The 21745-nt window shown below is 43.6% G+C and overlaps 1 protein-coding gene across 1 annotated transcript; it reads right to left on the minus strand.

Annotated features, from left to right (window-relative positions):
- Window positions 1-2754: 2754 nt before the first annotated feature.
- Window positions 2755-21525, minus strand: LOC142251894 (uncharacterized). Its single transcript, XM_075324942.1, has 7 exons — window positions 21477-21525; window positions 14531-14624; window positions 14141-14211; window positions 13212-13442; window positions 10063-10182; window positions 9533-9620; window positions 2755-4355 (listed from the first exon to the last, which is right to left on the minus strand). The coding sequence occupies exons 1-7, from the start codon at window positions 21523-21525 to the stop codon at window positions 4250-4252; spliced, it is 759 nt and encodes a 252-aa protein (XP_075181057.1). The 3' UTR covers window positions 2755-4249.
- Window positions 21526-21745: the final 220 nt, after the last annotated feature.

Here is a 21745-nt window from a genome sequence, read left to right on the forward strand (position 1 = left end):
GCACCTAGTGGGGAAACAGTTTATGACAGGTAACATTTTACCATCAACATTTACAATTTGCCACCATACTACTGTGGCGTCTTCAGGGGGGGAAAAACCGCTCCTTCACTACCAGGGGTCCGACTACCCCTTACATTTTTCCTTGCTTTCAGGGGAGGGTTTTCCCTTTATGTGTGAGTACATAAATTGGGGTTTGGCCTTGAATATAGAATTGAATTGGTATATGCTACATCTGAATTTTTGACAGTATTTAAGGTATTCTAAGGGGGCATGTCATACAAATGGGAATGCATGTGGTTTGAGATTAATTTGTACCTTGATATACATATTCTTTCCATTTGGGACAATTATTTAATTATGTATACATATATGGACATGGATATATATGGATAAATATAAATTAGTAATTTTAAAAGAATGAGAAAATAGAGAAATAAAATAATAAAAGAATAAGGGCATTAGTGAATAAAAGATAATAAATAAATATTTTTTCATATATGCATTTTTATATAATTTGTGAATATTTTGGGGATCTTGTGCTTACAATTGGGAATTTTCTCTTTTGTGACGTACACATGCATTCTCATTAGGATTTTTGCCCACCTGATGACGAGTTTCAATATAAGCTGTCTTTATACCTGATTGTCCACTCATATATACATTGACATATTTGCTGATATGTTCATATGATTCTGTTATTTAGAGCGGTTGGATCACTGACCCCCCTTTCTATTACTGTTGATGTATATATATATATATTTTTTTGGTGTCAAATGCATTTTGATTTTATTTTTAACTATGCATTGTCTTGCTTGTTCATCTCTTGCAATTATGTATGAAGGTTTACACCCACCGCCAGTTGATTGCAATTAGTGGTGACCAGCTTTTTCTTCTGTGTCCATGTAGTGAGCTAGTCTATTTTAGTAGCTGAGTGGTATACATGGATTACTTATGATTAAGGACTCTTTGCTTTTAATATGGAAGTCCGAAACGCGTAAAGTTTCCATGGGATAACTCCCTCCTTTTGTTTACACGGATGGAACCTTTTTAATATTTGCCAATAAAGCTTCGACATTTTATTCAGAGGTATTTGTGCCGGATCCTTTCCTTCCTTTTTGCATTTATACCACTCAGCAGAGCGTCTGCCCTGAGAGAGACCCATGATCACGTCCTCAGCTACCACAACACGGTCAGGTTCATCATAAATCACTCCCAAAGACTCGAAAAACCTGTCAACCTTTAAAGGGGTCTGAATACTTTCCATACCCACTGTATAACTGATAACCTAACTATTATTTACTTTGAGAGAAAAAAAGAAAGAAAAACAAACAGTTCTAGAAAAGGATCACATGTTTAAAGGGAAGGTGTTGCGTTTTTTTATTTTGTATTAATAATAGTGATTATAAAATCAAGTATTTTTAATACAAAATTAAATTCACTGTTTATTTAGTGTTTATTTAATTCTTGTTTTACTGAAGCCCTGGGAGCTGCCATTTTGGATTTGGTGTTTGTAACAACAGTTACTCACATCCTTTAAGGCAGTGCCCAGGGCATAGAAGACCGTGGTCGGACTCCGACCCCTATACTTAACATAGAGAAGGCGTCTGCTGTGAAATGGACGTTCTCCCTGGGCTGTCCAGATCAAAGCAGAGGGAGGAGATCAGCGCCATCTTTGGGCAGCTCACAATGTATAATGTGTGCTGTACTTTCCCCCTGTCGCCCGCCGGGATGGATGGGGTGAGTAGCCGCGCCATAACTGATACTGGCGCATCACTCCCCATTCTGCGAACCCCCCCTGCACTCTGCCGCAGACCCCCCCTACCTGCGTGTGCTCACCTTGGGCCTTAGTTGCTCATACCATGATGGCTGACAGGATAGGCTGCCGAGGGCACAGGTCTGAGATGAGTGCATGTGGCATTGGGATACAGTCAGCGGGGCATTGGGAAATAGTCAGTAGGCAGTGTGGGGCATTGGGATACAGTCAGTAGGCAGTGTGGGGCATTGGGATACAGTCAGTAGGCAGTGTGAGGCATTGGGATACAGTCAGTAGGCAGTGTGGGGCATTGGGATACAGTCAGTAGGCAGTGTGAGGCATTGGGATACAGTCAGTAGGCAGTGTGAGGCATTGGGATACAGTCAGTAGGCAGTGTGGGGCATTGGGATACAGTCAGTAGGCAGTGTGGGGCATTGGGATACAGTGGAGCACTATGCAGCTGGCCTTAGTGACACTTTAGACATATATGGCCACCAACAAAATAGCTCCGCACTGTGATCCTAAACTTCATTCTCTCTTATCCTTTTGGAAACCCCCAGATTGGGAGGGGGGCTGTGACATCACACACATGAGAGCAGACTCTGCCCACCTTTACTGCAGCTGTAATCTGAGCTACTTCTACAGTCGGATTTCAGCAGCTGCTCCCCCTAGTGTTTAAGAGTGGATTATATCAAACTTTAATTTTTTTTATATTTTTCTCAATAAAAAAACAAGTAATTTTATTTAAACATAACATTAAGACATTAATACTTTATATTTTTTTCAGTTATTTGATTTTTTTTTTTTTACGACACCTTCGCTTTGAGTCCTTTTGTCAGACCAAGCACTGTAAGGGAGGGGTGGGGGGGGGTTTGCAAACATCCGACTCCCCAATCCACCATCCTGTGTCATAGAATTAAAGACCTTGGACCTCACCTTTCCATAAGGTCTCGGAGCAAACGTAAAGACACCAGAGCCAGAATTTTGTTTAGGAGCATTTTTTTTATGAGAATAAATATTACAAATTTACAGATTATAGAAACTTCTGAAATAATTAATTAAGATCATGAACATTTATATACATAATTACAATACAGTATACAATGAAGGGTCTGCACCCAGCAGCAGCATCGCGGGGAGGGGGCTCTGTGCCGAGGACTGTCGCAGCACGGTACTAAAATCATGGATTAGTTCCCATTGGCGTCTTCCAACCTCCCCTCCTTCCCCCACCGACCAAAAAAATAAATAAAGAAAGAAAAAAAATAATAAATTGGTGTCGCTGCCATTGTACATTCAACTAAAACTCATCCTGCAGAAAAAAAATAAAATAAAAAAAGGGCTATGGGGACTGTGACGACATGGACTCTCATGGGTTAAAGTTTCTTAAAATTCAGCCAGACGTATTGTTCTACTGTGTGGTAACTCATGTTTGCTTAACTATTGTTTGGGACCAGACCCTGCGGAGCATTCATTGTATTGTAGTTGTGAATTGATAATGTAATTACCTTAGTAGCCATTGTCTAGTCGGTGACTTGCCGACTCCATGTAGATATACTGAGTCTTTCTATGCACATCATTTAAATGAACATTATCCATGCAGCTTGAAATTCATCCAAATGAGAGAAGCAATCTTGTCCAACCAATCAATAAGGGCACAGTATATCCTAAGGGAAGGTTATGGCTATAAAAGGAACTTCTTTAAGCCACCAGGGTTGATGAAGGTTGATGGATGCTGATGGATCCAGTCTAAGCTCTTTGGAGCTGACTAGAGGATCAGGATATCTTATGGCTTCAATCTAGGGACTCCGGTTCCGGTTGGAGACCTTATCCACATCCTAGGGATTTCGACTCCGGCTGCCAGGATTGTAACATCATACAGGACTACCTAAGGAGGAAACTCAGGTTGGGACAGTTCAGTCACCTGGAACAGACTTTGCAGACCTCAGCCAGCTTCCTAAATCTGGCGCTATTCCTTTCTCGGTGGGTGCCCGCCAAAAGCGGGGTGCTGCTGGATTGGAGTAAGTGGCCCTGGAACCTCTGAGACATGGACATTCTAATCCCTGGTGAGCAGCGGAAGGGTGAGACTCTGTTGCCTGTTACATTTGTGTGTTTTGCTGGTTATGTGTTATGTGCCGTTAATTGTTTGGGGATCCAATAAAGTCTAATTATTGTGGTTCCCTCACCCTGTGTTGTCTGAGTAGTGTTACGCCCACGGTTAAGGAGGCCGGCGTTCAGTTGGGATGAGCCCTGAGCCACGCTGTCTTTCTAAAGGCGGTGGGTTTTGTGGACGAGACCACCCACTGAGCCCCGTGTCTCCACAGGGACATCAAAATAAAATCAGTTCCGGCTCTTGCTACAAGGGGAGGAAAAAATTAAAGTGCAAAAATGAAAAAAGTCACCGGTCATGACGGGCTGATATTTTGTAACAACTTGGTAAAGGTAAAAATAAAGTCAGCCGTCCGGATTGGTCACATCCAGAAATGTCCAGAGTCAGAATTAAACTTGCACATTTTGTTTTTTTGCCGGTGATGAAGGCTGCAGATACCGTTTCCATTGAGGGTTGGGATGTCTGTAGATCTCGGCTCCAGAACAGGAGAAGAAGCTGCGTCACCAGCAAAGATTCGAGAGGGGAAAAAAATAAAAAAAAATAAAATGAGCGTCAATCGTCAGTGACAAGTAAACGAGCAGAAGAAACCTTTATTTCATTTGTTTGCTACAATGTATCTCTGCAGGTGACGTGTATCAGGGAGGGCGGTGCCGGCCATTACCGGCAGGATTTGTAGCCGCACATCACCGTATAGAGCGCTGGTCACACCGGCTTCAGGCATTAACCTCCGGCTGTGCTGCCCTATACATCTGCCCTATACATCTCTGCTCCTACATAATGACGGGGCGTTGTGGAGATTATAGTATACACAGCCTACAAATATTAGGTTAGTAAGGACCAGAGGCATGAAGGGTCTGCAGCCGTCCCCTCTGTCAGGCGAAGCATGCTATATGCCATTGGGCATACTCTTAATACCTCCCACAATTACAGGAGCAGATTGCCCTGCACACCATATGGGCCAATCGGTCTGTAGCATACGGGATACCCTCATTTCCCTCTGTCCCCGGGGGTGGGGGGCAGCTTGGTACCGCCATCCTGCTCCTCTGCAAATTAGAAGCAAAGACCCCCTATGTAAGGTTCAGCCGACCGCCACCATTTGGCCCAACGAATCCCGTGCATCAAAATAAGAAGGGTGCAGCCCTGGTGGGCCGCGCTCAGCCCCATCCCAGACCTCTAGGAAACAAATCCCAGAATCTTATACACCCACACAGATTTTACATCACATCAAACACACATCTGGTCCTTAGGTCTTAAAATTAGGTAAATCCAACCCCAGATTGGAACATGAATAATTACACCCGTCATTATTTACCACCTAAAATCTAGATTGAGCTGCAGAATCAGTGTGTGAAATGTAAGTACACCCCCTACTGCTTCCATAGGAATAAGGAGCACAAGTAGCAGCCGGGTGCTACTAATTAAATGCTCTTAATTGTTCATGAGCGAGTGCGACCAGCTCTATAAAAGCAGAAGTTTTGGAGATTTGCTGGTCTGGATAAGTCAGGTGTAGGATAACACAATACTAAGAATCTAAGACGAGCAAATGTTGCTGCTTATCAATCTGGGCTTGATAACCTTTCCCAAAACAATTTGGAGCCCATTACCGTATTTTTTGGATTATAAGACGCACCGGACTATCACAGAAAGCCGTGATCTCATTCTGGGCATGCGCCGCCTCCAACGCCATTTTCCTGAAATCCATCACCGGGAGATCAATGGCGTCTGCCTCGTGCCACAAGTACACCCCTCCTCTCAGCCCAAGGCATCACCCCACTTGTGCTGCTGCTGGTTTCCTGTGACTCCCCGGGCTCCCGCAGTAAGCTACATTTGGCTTCTAAGATATATAAGATTATCTTGGCACAAGAACATTTTATATGTGTCCCTTCTGTGTAATAGCTGTGTCTGACCGTACAGGACATGGTCTGATCATAGCACATCTCCTGGACTGGGGTGGAAACAAGTGTATACGGACATTACAGCACAGGATCCCAAATAATTATTTCTGTGAAGTAAAACAAAAAAAAAACAAAAAACAGGCAGAGAAATGTTTTACCTCACAGAAGGAATAATCTAGGATTCTGTGCTGTAATGTCTGTATACTTTTCTGTGTCCTGCCTGGTTGTAATGTCTGTATACTATTCTGTGTCCTCCATGGTTACAACGTCTGTATACTGTTTTACGTCCTCCCCGGCACAGGAGATATGGTATGATCAGACCACGTCCTGTACAGTCAGACACGACCATTACACAACAGGACACATATACAGTTAGGTCCAGAAATATTTGGACAGTGACACAAGTTTTGTTATTTTAGCTGTTTACAAAAACATGTTCAGAAATACAATTCTATATATAATATGGGCTGAAAGTGCACACTCCCAGCTGCAATATGAGAGTTTTCACATCCAAATCGGAGAAAGGGTTTAGGAATCATAGCTCTGTAATGCATAGCCTCCTCTTTTTCAAGGGACCAAAAGTAATTGGACAAGGGACTCTAAGGGCTGCAATTAACTCTGAAGGCGTCTCCCTCGTTAACCTGTAATCAATGAAGTAGTTAAAAGGTCTGGGGTTGATTACAGGTGTGTGGTTTTGCATTTGGAAGCTGTTGCTGTGACCAGACAACATGCGGTCTAAGGAACTCTCAATTGAGGTGAAGCAGAACATCCTGAGGCTGAAAAAAAAGAAAAAATCCATCAGAGAGATAGCAGACATGCTTGGAGTAGCAAAATCAACAGTCGGGTACATTCTGAGAAAAAAGGAATTGACTGGTGAGCTTGGGAACTCAAAAAGGCCTGGGCGTCCACGGATGACAACAGTGGTGGATGATCGCCGCATACTTTCTTTGGTGAAGAAGAACCCGTTCACAACATCAACTGAAGTCCAGAACACTCTCAGTGAAGTAGGTGTATCTGTCTCTAAGTCACCAGTAAAGAGAAGACTCCATGAAAGTAAATACAAAGGGTTCACATCTAGATGCAAACCATTCATCAATTCCAAAAATAGACAGGCCAGAGTTACATTTGCTGAAAAACATCTCATGAAGCCAGCTCAGTTCTGGAAAAGTATTCTATGGACAGATGAGACCAAGATCAACCTGTACCAGAATGATGGGAAGAAAAAAGTTTGGAGAAGAAAGGGAACGGCACATGATCCAAGGCACACCACATCCTCTGTAAAACATGGTGGAGGCAACGTGATGGCATGGGCATGCATGGCTTTCAATGGCACTGGGTCACTTGTGTTTATTGATGACATAACAGCAGACAAGAGTAGCCGGATGAATTCTGAAGTGTACCGGGATATACTTTCAGCCCAGATTCAGCCAAATGCCGCAAAGTTGATCGGACGGCGCTTCATAGTACAGATGGACAATGACCCCAAGCATACAGCCAAAGCTACCCAGGAGTTCATGAGTGCAAAAAAGTGGAACATTCTGCAATGGCCAAGTCAATCACCAGATCTTAACCCAATTGAGCATGCATTTCACTTGCTCAAATCCAGACTTAAGACGGAAAGACCCACAAACAAGCAAGACCTGAAGGCTGCGGCTGTAAAGGCCTGGCAAAGCATTAAGAAGGAGGAAACCCAGCGTTTGGTGATGTCCATGGGTTCCAGACTTAAGGCAGTGATTGCCCCCAAAGGATTCGCAACAAAATATTGAAAATACAAATATTTTGTTTGGGTTTGGTTTATTTGTCCAATTACTTTTGACCTCCTAAAATGTGGAGTGTTTGTAAAGAAATGTGACAATTCCTACAATTTCTATCAGATATTTTTGTTCAAACCTTCAAATTAAACGTTACAATCTGCACTTGAATTCTGTTGTAGAGGTTTCATTTCAAATCCAATGTGGTGGCATGCAGAGCCCAACTCGCCAAAACTGTGTCACTGGCCAAAGATTTCTGGACCTAACTGTATAAGATTATCTCACCACAGGAACATTTATTTTAAACACATCCAATGGCGGAACTTATTATTATTCTAAGATCTATTGCTTAAAACCAACTTTGTTGGTTGGGAAAAAAAACCCAAACCACCTTTAACCCCTTCACGACCATGGACGGATATATCCGTCATGGAGCGTGTCCCGTTAAGCCCCGCCCCCTGCCGCGGGCAGGCGGCGGCGGTTGGCACACATATCAGCTGTTTTCAACAGCTGACGTGTGCCTGCTAGCCGTGGGTGGAATCGCTGGCAGCAAGATCTAAATGCGCGCGACCATGTTTTTTACTTACCGCCGCCCCCACCGGAAGTCAAGTGCGTGATCACGTGACTATCGGTGGTTGCCATCGTAGCACAGGGTCATGTGATGACGCTTGCTGCTATGATGTTTCACTTTCGTTTTCCCTCGGCCGAGAGCAGAGGGAAAAACAAAGTGAGTGAATCTGCTGTTTACAGCTGTGATCAGCAGATAGATAATAGCGATTGGATTGCTGATCGCTATAGCCCCCTAGGGGGACTAGTAAAATAAAAAAAAAAGTAAAACAAAAAGTTTTAAAAAATAAAAAAACCTAAAAGTTCAAATCCCCCCCCATTGAAAATTAAAGGGTTAAAAAATAAATAAATATACACATATTTGGTATCGCCACGTTCAGAAATGCCAGATCTATCAAAATATAAAATCAATTAATATGATTGGTAAACGGGGTAGTGGCAAAAAAATTCCAAACGCCAAAATTACGTTTTTTGATCGCCGTAGGTTTTACGCAAAATGCAATAACAGGCGATCAAAAACGTAGCATCTGCGCAAAAATGGTATCATTAGAAACGTCAGCTCGAGACGCAAAAAATAAGCCGTCATTGAGCCATAGATCCCAAAAAATAAGAACGCTACGTGTTTCGGAAAATGGCGCAAAACGTGTGCCACTTTTATTGGACAAACTTGTGAATTTTTTTAACCCCTTAGATACAAGTAAACCTATTCATGTTTGGTGTCTACAAACTCGCAGCGACCTGAGGCATCACATAGATACATCAGTTTTATCATATAGTGAACACGGTGAATAAAATATCCCAAAAACTATTGTGCCATCACACTTTTTTTGCAATTTTTCCGCATTTGGAATTTTTTTGCTGTTTTCCAGTACACCATATGGTAAAACTTATGGTTTCATTTAAAAGTACAACTTGTCCCGCAAAAAACAAGCCCTCATATGGCAAGAGTGACGGAAAAATAAAAAAGTTACGGCTCTCGGAAGAAGGGGAGCAAAAAACAAGAACGCAAAAACGGAAAGTGCCCCGGGGCTGAAGGGGTTAAAAAAAATTCCTCAATATCCAAAAAGTGTCCTGGAGCCAAATTCAAGGCCATCAACCCAGATATTTGGCTGAAACTGGGTCAGATACTGATTCAAAGCAGAAATGACAAAGGGGTGTACCAAGTTTCCCACTGTTTTTTGGCATGGGTGCTGACTTGGTAATGTTGTTTCTTCGTTTTAAAACCTGTTAAAAGGACCATATTTTTTTAATATGTAAAAGCATAGGGTGTACTGTATTCGCTGAGCCACCGGCCGATTTTGCCCCGGGAAGGTTTCCTTTGGCCGATCACTTCCCTGCGCTGTAGTATTATATTACGGTGAACGGCTTGCGTCCGCCGGAGCCCTGACTAGTCCGCTCAGAGGCGGGAGAAAAAACTGCTGACAAAGCGTGGCGGGATATAATGAAGATCTGATATTACCTCGTCTTGTAGACGGTAAAACGGACGATAAGGCCGACAACGAAGAGGAGAAAAACTACGACGGCAGCGACGTCTGCAAGACGGAATCCTGGAATAGAAATCACAGAATAGAAAGATACAAAATGGTTTTAACTGTGATGAAATAAAGGCTTGTGTGAGATTTTATTTCTCTCTTAGAATAGTGGATTATTGGTTAGTATTAATCCACCAATATTTTATGCCCGGTCAACCAAATTAACCCCTTAATGACATATGATCTACTGGTACGTCAATGGTCGTGTCTCTGACTTTGATGCAGACTCGTGGGCCAAACCCGCATCTTTCCCGACAGATGATGGTGTGATGTAATCAGCCATGTGTCTTTCACAGCCGTGGCTATTAGCCTGTTAAATGCTACTGTCAATCCCTAACAGCGCCATTTAACACAGGCCGGTATTCCATGTGCCCATCGGCATCCCTAAGAAATGGACTTTATTTTTTATGCTCTTCACCAATGTGTTTTACCCATGAAATGGATTAGTGTAACTTGCCTTTCTGCCCAAGAAACTCTGCTATATTCCAAAATAAACCCTTCAAATGTCTGTCCCTCTGGGGGGCCGTGGTGGTTTGGGTGGTGCTCCGGGGGGCCACAGTTGTTGGTTCCTCGCATCCTACAGAGAAACACAAAAAACATCAGTGAGGAGACAAAATAGAAGACATTACATGGTAACAAGGAGTTTTCTACAAACATGAAGTTATTTTCTGAAATACTCTGTGCTGCTGGGACCTGCTCCATAAGATTAGCACTCTCCTCTCCTCAAATACTCTGTGCTGCTGTGTCCTGCTCCTTCCTCTATGTATCTCTGTGTCCTCCTATAAGATCAGTGCTCTCCACTCCTGAAATACTCTGTGCTGCTGGGACATGCCCATTCCTCTGTATCTCTGTGACCTCCTATAAGATTAGTGTTCTCCGCAAATACTCTGTGCTGCTGGGACCTGCTCCTTCCTCTATGTATCTCTGTAATCTCCTATATGATCAGTGCTCTCCTCTCCTGAAATACTCTGCTGCTGGGACCTGCACCTTCCTCTATGTATCTCTGTGTCCTCCTATATGATCAGCGCTCTCCTCTCCTGAAATACTCTGCTGCTGGGTCCTGCTCCTTCCTCTATGTATCTGTGTCCTCCTATATGATCAGCGCTCTCCTCTCCTGAAATACTCTGTGCTGCTGGGACCTGCTCCTTCCTCTATGTATCTCTGTGTCCTCCTATATGATCAGCGCTCTCCTCTCCTGAAATACTCTGCTGCTGGGACCTGCTCCTTCCTCTATGTATCTCTGTGACCTCCTATAAGATCAGTGCTCTCCTCTCCTGAAATACTTTGTGCTCCTGGAACCTGCTCCTCCTCTATGTATCTCTGTGTCCTCCTATAAGATCAGTGCTCTCCTCTCCTGAAATACTCTGCTGCTGGGACCTGCTCCTTCCTCTATGTATCTCTGTGACCTCCTATAAGATCAGCGCTCTCCTCTCCTGAAATACTCTGCTGCTGGGACCTGCTCCTTCCTCTATGTATCTCTGTGTCCTCCTATATGATCAGCGCTCTCCTCTCCTGAAATACTCTGCTGCTGGGACCTGCTCCTTCCTCTATGTATCTCTGTGTCCTCCTATATGATCAGCGCTCTCCTCTCCTGAAATACTCTGCTGCTGGGACCTGCTCCTTCCTCTATGTATCTCTGTGTCCTCCTATATGATCAGTGCTCTCCTCTCCTGAAATACTCTGCTGCTGGGACCTGCTCCTTCCTCTATGTATCTCTGTGTCCTCCTATAAGATCAGTGCTCTCCTCTCCTGAAATACTCTGTGCTGTTGGGACCTGCTCCTTCCTCTATGTATCTCTGTGTCCTCCTATATGATCAGCGCTCTCCTCTCCTGAAATACTCTGCTGCTGGGACCTGCTCCTTCCTCTATGTATCTCTGTGTCCTCCTATATGATCAGCGCTCTCCTCTCCTGAAATACTCTGCTGCTGGGACCTGCTCCTTCCTCTATGTATCTCTGTGACCTCCTATAAGATCAGCGCTCTCCTCTCCTGAAATACTCTGTGCTGCTGGGACCTGCCCCTTCCTCTATGTATCTCTGTGACCTCCTATAAGATCAGCGCTCTCCTCTCCTGAAATACTCTGCTGTTGGGAACTGCTCCTTCCTCTATGTATCTCTGTGACCTCCTATAAGATCAGTGCTCTCCTCTCCTGAAATACTCTGTGCTGCTGGGACCTGCTCCTTCCTCTATGTATCTCTGTGACCTCCTATAAGATCAGCGCTCTCCTCTCCTGAAATACTCTGTGCTGCTGGGACCTGCTCCTTCCTCTATGTATCTCTGTGACCTCCTATAAGATCAGCGCTCTCCTCTCCTGAAATACTCTGTGCTGCTGGGACCTGCTCCTTCCTCTATGTATCTCTGTGACCTCCTATAAGATCAGCGCTCTCCTCTCCTGAAATACTCTGTGCTGCTGGGACCTGCTCCTTCCTCTATGTATCTCTGTGACCTCCTATAAGATCAGCGCTCTCCTCTCCTGAAATACTCTGTGCTGCTGGGACCTGCTCCTTCCTCTATGTATGATGATTATTCCTTATCTCGCCCTCTCTCTTAGTGTCCCTCAAGGCTGTGTTCTGTGTCCTGTACTCTTCTACAGCTAACCATTGGCCTGGGACAACTGAAAGTCCCATGGCTACCGGTACCACCTATACGGTGATGACATTCAGACCTCTCTGGCCCAGACGTCCCCGCCCTGCTGACCAGACTCTCGGAGTGTCTATCGGCCATATCCTTCTCCTCTCACTTCCTTAAGCTCAATATGGACAAAACTAAAAACTCATCTTTCCTCCGTCTCTCCTACCCACTCTATCAAAATAAATGACAATGATCCCCCCTGTACCAGAGTCAACTGCTTCGGAGTGACCCTCGACTCTGCCTTGTCCTTCATACCATACATCCAGGCTCTCACCACCTCCTGCTGCCTCCAACTAAATAAATATTTACAGAATTCGTCCTTTCCTCAACCCTCAATCTATGAACATGCCAGTGCTGCCCTCATCATCTCCTGACTTGACTACTGCAACATCCTCCTCCTCGGTGGCCTTCCTTCTGACACTCTCGCTCCTCTCCAGTCCATCCATAACTCTGCGGACCAACTAATCCACCTCTCTCCTCCCCTCTGCAAATCCCTTCATTGGCTCCCAATTAGCCACCGTATCCAATTAACTGCTACAAAGCCGTCCATGATCGGTGGCCTCCATATACCACCAAAGTAATCTTATGATAGAGGAATGGAGGATCACATGTTGGAAACTAAGTCCTCCTTCTCTCCTCCACTCTTGTACGTTCCTCACCCAATCATCTCTAAGACTTCTCTTTCTCTGGAATTCTGGGCCCAACACTTCAGATTATCCGCCACATTCGGAACTTTCAGACAGAACTTGCAGCCTTCAATGACCTCCTCACCACCATTGGAGCTGCCACAACCGCCTACCCTAACTGCCTCCTCCTCATTATCCTGTAGACTTAGCCTGCGAGGGCCGGGTCCTCTCCCCTCTGTCACTATCCATATGTTCATCTTAATTTATATATTGTATGTAAGACACACCAGTGGTGACACGGAATGAACAGATATACATGTAGGTGTATACAGCAGATAGAGGACACTCACGAGTCCGGGTGTAATTGACAGGTCCTATATGGCCAATATGATCAGTACAATTCACGGTGATCTCCACGTTACATGGAAGGTCCCCACAGAAGATCTTACAACATCCACCAGCCGTGTTCTCTCCAGTACAATTTTCTCCATTTAGGTCAATACGTTGGTCCTCACGAAAACCAATACAGTCATGGAAGCAACCGTGCACCCTCACACACCGGGGGGACACGCCACTCTCTCCTGAAAGTAGAGAAAAAAAAAATATATATATTATTATCTGCTCACCTCTTCCCCTCCTTCTCAGCTCCTGACTGAGATGCTGTTATCAGTTCTGCATTACCACACATTCTCCTAAATCACAGCTCTCACTGTTTTGTCCTCTAAATGCCCATAGCAATTGCTGCATTTCAGAGACAAAAGGGGGAGGGGGGAAGCTTTCTCTCTCACCCCATTGGCACCCCACAATGCAATTGTGGGGAGTCAAATGATGGATATGTCAGCCAGAGGTCAAATAATTACAAAGGTTAGCTCGGGCACACTTAAAAATGAGAGTCTGAGACAGGATGCTGCTTGAAAATCAATTCTCTTGTTTTTTATTGGTACAAAGGTCAAAGGAATTCAATTCTTTCTAACGTTTCGGCCTCTATACATAGGCCTTCGTCAGAGAAAAATCTATATTGAAAATATACAGAAAGAAAAGGACATGTTAATAAAGACATAATCGTAATATCGCACACCTGCGTTACATGGAGAGATGGTAGAAGACATTCAGACATCTACCAAAAACAAGATCAATAAATTGATATATGAGAGAAAGTCATTCAATAAAGAATTTCGTATTCCATTAACAACATGACAATAAGAAAAAAATGAACATTTCATATACAGAGGGAGAAAAACGCCATCCAGTAGATAATTGAAACCCTACGAAAACGTACCTATATGGTCATAGGCGATAAACACGTGTATTCCCCATATAAAGGAGATGCAGATAGAGAATTTTAATGGCCTACAAAATAGACATGGATTTAGAGATCAAATCCGTCATGTATCTCAAAACAAGGTTTAGAATAAGGAGAGTGTCTCTGTAAAGGAAAGCGGCAGGGGAGAAGGCAGAGGTATGGTAGCAAGGTTGCAGAAGTGGGGTCAAAAAGGTTGATGGTAACCAAAAGGACGAAGGAAAGGGAGACCAGGTAGAACACAAGAGAAGAAAGGAAAAAAGAATCAAAGGAAAAGAAGAAGAGAAGAGAAAAGAAATATATCATGAAGGAGAAGCAAAACAATGAGAAGAGAGATCAGAAACAAAGAAAAGTCTGAACAAAAAATACCTTTGCTGTAAACCAATATTAGTATGCCAGGAGGAAGGACTGAGGGCAAGTATCCAAAAGATGTTATCAGAGTTATGAACTCCACTATAGAATGCTGTGATGAGAAATATAAATAGTGAGACATAGGGTAACATAATGTTATAATAGCCATTAAGTCATAATTTGGGAGGATATACATACCCAATGGGTATCATATAGCGAGAATAGATAGTGTCCTCACCACAAAGAGGAAAATGATAACCACCAATGGCCGCGTATTAGAACCTATAGGTGTAAATATATGCCAATGTATATATGTATGTTCATTGAAAGGACAACCATATAATGTTCAAGAAATACTACAAACCGCTCAATGTAGATAGGCTCAAATCTATGTGGGTATACTGGTAATAGTGGGATCCTCACAACTGACACGGCAGTGAAAGCTTGGTGTACTGATTTAAGATAACCTATAGATAAAAAAGTGCATCAATGTCTGTATATAAATGCCTGATGTGGGGACTCATAAGTACAAAGGAGCATTACATACCACACAGGAGTGAATTTGGCATCACATAAGTCCCAAAGTGAAGAGTCACCCTAAGGGTTAGGTTACTTAGACTGTATGAGCCTGTGAAACGTATAAACAGGTATCTATAGTGAGTAAACAGCACAAGAAAATAGGGCAGTGTAAAGTCGTTTAACACACCTGGTATGCTGATGAGGAGCAAGAATAGGAAGATTAAGGAGAGCTCATCACATTCCTAGAGACAAAAGACAGATAGAGAATAGAGAGCAAAAAACATCAGAGGTGAATAATGAAAATAGAGCAGTAGTAGCCATGAGAATAACTGTACCTGGGAAAAGAGAAAAACTCAAGGCAATGGGTTGTGGAAGCAGTCTCCATGTGAATTCCTGTGGTGCACATGGTGATAGGAGAACCGCCCTTATATACGGTAGGGACCAGCTGTGAGCAAGGGATTGTGACGCAGGGACTGGTCGTGGCACACATACTGCCCATGCGCGGAGAAGCCAGGGGGGCTGGTCGGCGCATGCGCCCACTGCGGCCACAGGCAGCCCGTGTGCGCGTCATGCGGCATGAAAGTGATGCGTAGACCGGATATCCGGTCAGTGAACCGCACCGTGACACGCTCGATCGCCCATGCGCAGAAGGGCCCACTCGGCCGATCGGCGCATGCGCAAGCGGCGATCATCGGAGAAGCGGTTTGATCTGGTCAGAAAGGTGAAAACGGGCTCTGGCAGTAAGGAGTTAACTATGCCATATGGTTTCAGAGATAGGGGACTTTTTATTTGGTGCTAGTTTATGTTTTTTACTAAGAGTGCAGTGCTCTCAGGGTAATAATGCCGAACAGCCTAAAGACACGCCCCCGAGGATCCTGTGAGCACCGCCCCTTTAGAAAAACCCATAGCTCTAAAACCGTATGGCAGATTTAAACAGAAAAAAAAAAACAAAACAACTGAATATTCAGTGGAAGAGTAGGAAACAATAAGCGCAAAGACTGGTGACCATTTATGACCTGGTGAAAGGTCCTTTTTGATCCCATCCTGCAAATGGAAGCCCCATCTCCCAATTATGGATACTCCGTGCAATGGATGGATCATCCTAGTAAATGAATGGGCTCAGAAATTGTGACCACAAGAACCAAACTGGCAAACATTAAAATAAAAAAAATTACTTTGTCTGTCTGGTGTGGAAAGGATACACTAAAAAAAAAACCACACCACCACACTTTAAAATATGAAAAAACAACCTGAAGCATTATTCTCAGATTCTGAATCTGGGGTCCCCTGTAATAGAAGGCCGGGCCCCCGCGGTTTTGTTGGAGGCTGGAGGGGGGGGGGGTTGTGGACAGAAATCCACCTATCAGAGAAGCAGCAGCAGAAGGGGAGTGTAGGGTTTTTTCAGTAAAGGCTAACAATATGAGACTCCGGAATGTGAAGTGTCTTCTACACTATTGTTATATATTAAAGAGAACCAGTAGGCTGGACTTAGCGCTATAATGTAAGTCCATGGCCATAATGGCGCTTAGGATTCTGATCTGTGGTCGCTGAATAATCTTCCTCTAAAGTTATCATCTGATGACGTCTTCTGTGCATCGGGGGCGACACTTGGGGTCTTCTTCGTCCTCTTATTTTTCAACAGATCACCGATTATTCAGCGACCTGACTTCTTTATGAAATCCTGCTCCGCCGCCATGATCCCGTTGAGTGTCGTGTGCACAGTGGGATTCTGCAGGAGCCGACCAAGATTTCAGCTCAAATGATTCATTATGCCAAAATCTCCATCTGCGCATGCGCCGTCACGTTATTGAACACTGTGCAGTGCGATTGAGCGGCGGTGTGTACACTAGCACAGAATCTGCCCCTCTATGGGGTGTACTCACTTTATCGTCCCGCCACAATGATTGTCCGGATGATGCACACACAAGTAATGGCCGAGGCTTCATACACAGGATCACTAGAGTGTGGCACTACAACTCCCAGAAAGCCAAACAAAAAGTCACACAGTATATACACAGAACTACAAGTCCCAGAAAACCAAACCAAAAGTCACACAGTATATACACAGAACTACAAGCCCCAGAAAACCTAACCAAACGTCACACAGTATATACACAGAACTACAAGTCCCAGAAAACCAAACCAAAAGTCACACAGTATATACACAGAACTACAACTCCCAGAAAACCTAACCAAACGTCACACAGTATATACACAGAACTACAAGTCCCAGAAAACCAAACCAAACGTCACACAGTATATACACAGAACTACAAGCCCCAGAAAACCAAACCAAACGTCACACAGTATATACACAGAACTACAAGCCCCAGAAAACCAAACCAAACATCACACAGTATATACACAGAACTACAAGTCCCAGAAAACCTAACCAAACGTCACACAGTATATACACAGAACTACAAGCCCCAGAAAACCAAACCAAACGTCACACAGTATATACACAGAACTACAAGCCCCAGAAAACCAAACCAAACGTCACACAGTATATACACAGAACTACAAGCCCCAGAAAACCAAACCAAACGTCACACAGTATATACACAGAACTACAAGTCCCAGAAAGCCAAACCAAAAGTCACACAGTATATACACAGAACTACAAGCCCCAGAAAACCAAACCAAACGTCACACAGTATATACACAGAACTACAAGTCCCAGAAAGCCAAACCAAAAGTCACACAGTATATACACAGAACTACAAGCCCCAGAAAACCAAACCAAACGTCACACAGTATATACACAGAACTACAAGCCCCAGAAAACCAAACCAAACGTCACACAGTATATACACAGAACTACAAGCCCCAGAAAACCTAACCAAACGTCACACAGTATATACACAGAACTACAAGCCCCAGAAAACCAAACCAAAAGTCACACAGTATATACACAGAACTACAAGCCCCAGAAAACCAAACCAAACGTCACACAGTATATACACAGAACTACAAGCCCCAGAAAACCAAACCAAAAGTCACACAGTATATACACAGAACTACAAGTCCCAGAAAACCAAACCAAAAGTCACACAGTATATACACAGAACTACAAGCCCCAGAAAACCAAACCAAACGTCACACAGTATATACACAGAACTACAAGCCCCAGAAAACCCAACCAAACGTCACACAGTATATACACAGAACTACAAGCCCCAGAAAACCCAACCAAACGTCACACAGTATATACACAGAACTACAAGCCCCAGAAAACCAAACCAAACGTCACACAGTATATACACAGAACTACAAGTCCCAGAAAACCAAACCAAACGTCACACAGTATATACACAGAACTACAAGCCCCAGAAAACCTAACCAAACATCACACAGTATATACACAGAACTACAAGCCCCAGAAAACCCAACCAAACGTCACACAGTATATACACAGAACTACAAGCCCCAGAAAACCAAACCAAACGTCACACAGTATATACACAGAACTACAAGCCCCAGAAAGCCAAACCAAACGTCACACAGTATATACACAGAACTACAAGTCCCAGAAAACCAAACCAAACGTCACACAGTATATACACAGAACTACAAGCCCCAGAAAACCCAACCAAACGTCACACAGTATATACACAGAACTACAAGCCCCAGAAAGCCAAACCAAACGTCACACAGTATATACACAGAACTACAAGCCCCAGAAAGCCAAACCAAACGTCACACAGTATATACACAGAACTACAAGCCCCAGAAAACCCAACCAAACGTCACACAGTATATACACAGAACTACAAGCCCCAGAAAACCCAACCAAACGTCACACAGTATATACACAGAACTACAAGCCCCAGAAAACCAAACCAAACGTCACACAGTATATACACAGAACTACAAGTCCCAGAAAACCAAACCAAAAGTCACACAGTATATACACAGAACTACAAGTCCCAGAAAACCTAACCAAACGTCACACAGTATATACACAGAACTACAAGTCCCAGAAAACCAAACCAAACGTCACACAGTATATACACAGAACTACAAGTCCCAGAAATCCAAACCAAACGTCACACAGTATATACACAGAACTACAAGCCCCAGAAAGCCAAACCAAACGTCACACAGTATATACACAGAACTACAAGCCCCAGAAAGCCAAACCAAACGTCACACAGTATATACACAGAACTACAAGTCCCAGAAAACCAAACCAAAAGTCACACAGTATATACACAGAACTACAAGCCCCAGAAAACCAAACCAAAAGTCACACAGTATATACACAGAACTACAAGCCCCAGAAAACCAAACCAAACGTCACACAGTATATACACAGAACTACAAGTCCCAGAAAACCAAACCAAACGTCACACAGTATATACACAGAACTACAAGCCTCAGAAAACCCAACCAAACGTCACACAGTATATACACAGAACTACAAGCCCCAGAAAACCAAACCAAACGTCACACAGTATATACACAGAACTACAAGCCCCAGAAAACCTAACCAAACGTCACACAGTATATACACAGAACTACAAGCCCCAGAAAACCAAACCAAACGTCACACAGTATATACACAGAACTACAAGTCCCAGAAAACCTAACCAAACGTCACACAGTATATACACAGAACTACAAGTCCCAGAAAACCAAACCAAACGTCACACAGTATATACACAGAACTACAAGCCCCAGAAAACCAAACCAAACGTCACACAGTATATACACAGAACTACAAGCCCCAGAAAGCCAAACCAAACGTCACACAGTATATACACAGAACTACAAGTCCCAGAAAACCAAACCAAAAGTCACACAGTATATACACAGAACTACAAGCCCCAGAAAACCAAACCAAACGTCACACAGTATATACACAGAACTACAAGCCCCAGAAAACCAAACCAAACATCACACAGTATATACACAGAACTACAAGCCCCAGAAAACCAAACCAAACATCACACAGTATATACACAGAACTACAAGTCCCAGAAAACCAAACCAAACGTCACACAGTATATACACAGAACTACAAGCCCCAGAAAACCAAACCAAACGTCACACAGTATATACACAGAACTACAAGCCCCAGAAAACCCAACCAAACATCACACAGTATATACACAGAACTACAAGTCCCAGAAAACCTAACCAAACGTCACACAGTATATACACAGAACTACAAGTCCCAGAAAACCAAACCAAACGTCACACAGTATATACACAGAACTACAAGTCCCAGAAATCCTAACCAAACGTCACACAGTATATACACAGAACTACAAGTCCCAGAAAACCTAACCAAAAGTCACACAGTATATACACAGAACTACAAGTCCCAGAAAACCAAACCAAACGTCACACAGTATATACACAGAACTACAAGCCCCAGAAAACCCAACCAAACGTCACACAGTATATACACAGAACTACAAGTCCCAGAAAACCTAACCAAACGTCACACAGTATATACACAGAACTACAAGTCCCAGAAAACCTAACCAAAAGTCACACAGTATATACACAGAACTACAAGTCCCAGAAAACCTAACCAAAAGTCACACAGTATATACACAGAACTACAAGTCCCAGAAAACCAAACCAAACATCACACAGTATATACACAGAACTACAAGCCCCAGAAAACCAAACCAAACATCACACAGTATATACACAGAACTACAAGCCCCAGAAAACCTAACCAAAAGTCACACAGTATATACACAGAACTACAAGTCCCAGAAAACCTAACCAAAAGTCACACAGTATATACACAGAACTACAAGTCCCAGAAAACCTAACCAAACGTCACACAGTATATACACAGAACTACAAGTCCCAGAAAGCCAAACCAAACGTCACACAGTATATACACAGAACTACAACTCCCAGAAAACCTAACCAAACGTCACACAGTATATACACAGAACTACAAGCCCCAGAAAACCTAACCAAACGTCACACAGTATATACACAGAACTACAAGCCCCAGAAAACCAAACCAAACGTCACACAGTATATACACAGAACTACAAGCCCCAGAAAACCCAACCAAACGTCACACAGTATATACACAGAACTACAAGCCCCAGAAAACCAAACCAAACGTCACACAGTATATACACAGAACTACAACTCCCAGAAAACCAAACCAAACGTCACACAGTATATACACAGAACTACAACTCCCAGAAAACCAAACCAAACGTCACACAGTATATACACAGAACTACAAGTCCCAGAAAACCAAACCAAACGTCACACAGTATATACACAGAACTACAAGTCCCAGAAAACCAAACCAAACGTCACACAGTATATACACAGAACTACAAGTCCCAGAAAACCCAACCAAACGTCACACAGTATATACACAGAACTACAAGTCCCAGGATGCACTGTCACTGCGAGGAGACCCCGGTCACACAATGCACGGCGGCTACATGGCAATTACCTGCTCCCCCGGCCACCAGCACCCCGAGCAGCGGCAGCGCAGCCGCCATTACCGGCATCATCACAGCTGAGAGTGAGATTGAAGGTTTTCGCGCGGTTAGTTATCCCGCCCCCAACTAAGACCAGTGACCAATCATCATGTGGAATGGTTGAGTGCTTCCCACAGCAGCCAATCAGGTCCTCTGTTTGCCCAGGATTCATGCCATTGCCCGAGTTCTAGAATGTTGACACATTAACCCCTTAGTGACAGGGCAAAATGTATCATATCTG

Source organism: Anomaloglossus baeobatrachus, chromosome 9, assembly GCF_048569485.1.
Source record: "Anomaloglossus baeobatrachus isolate aAnoBae1 chromosome 9, aAnoBae1.hap1, whole genome shotgun sequence".
Lineage (NCBI taxonomy): Eukaryota > Metazoa > Chordata > Amphibia > Anura > Aromobatidae > Anomaloglossus > Anomaloglossus baeobatrachus.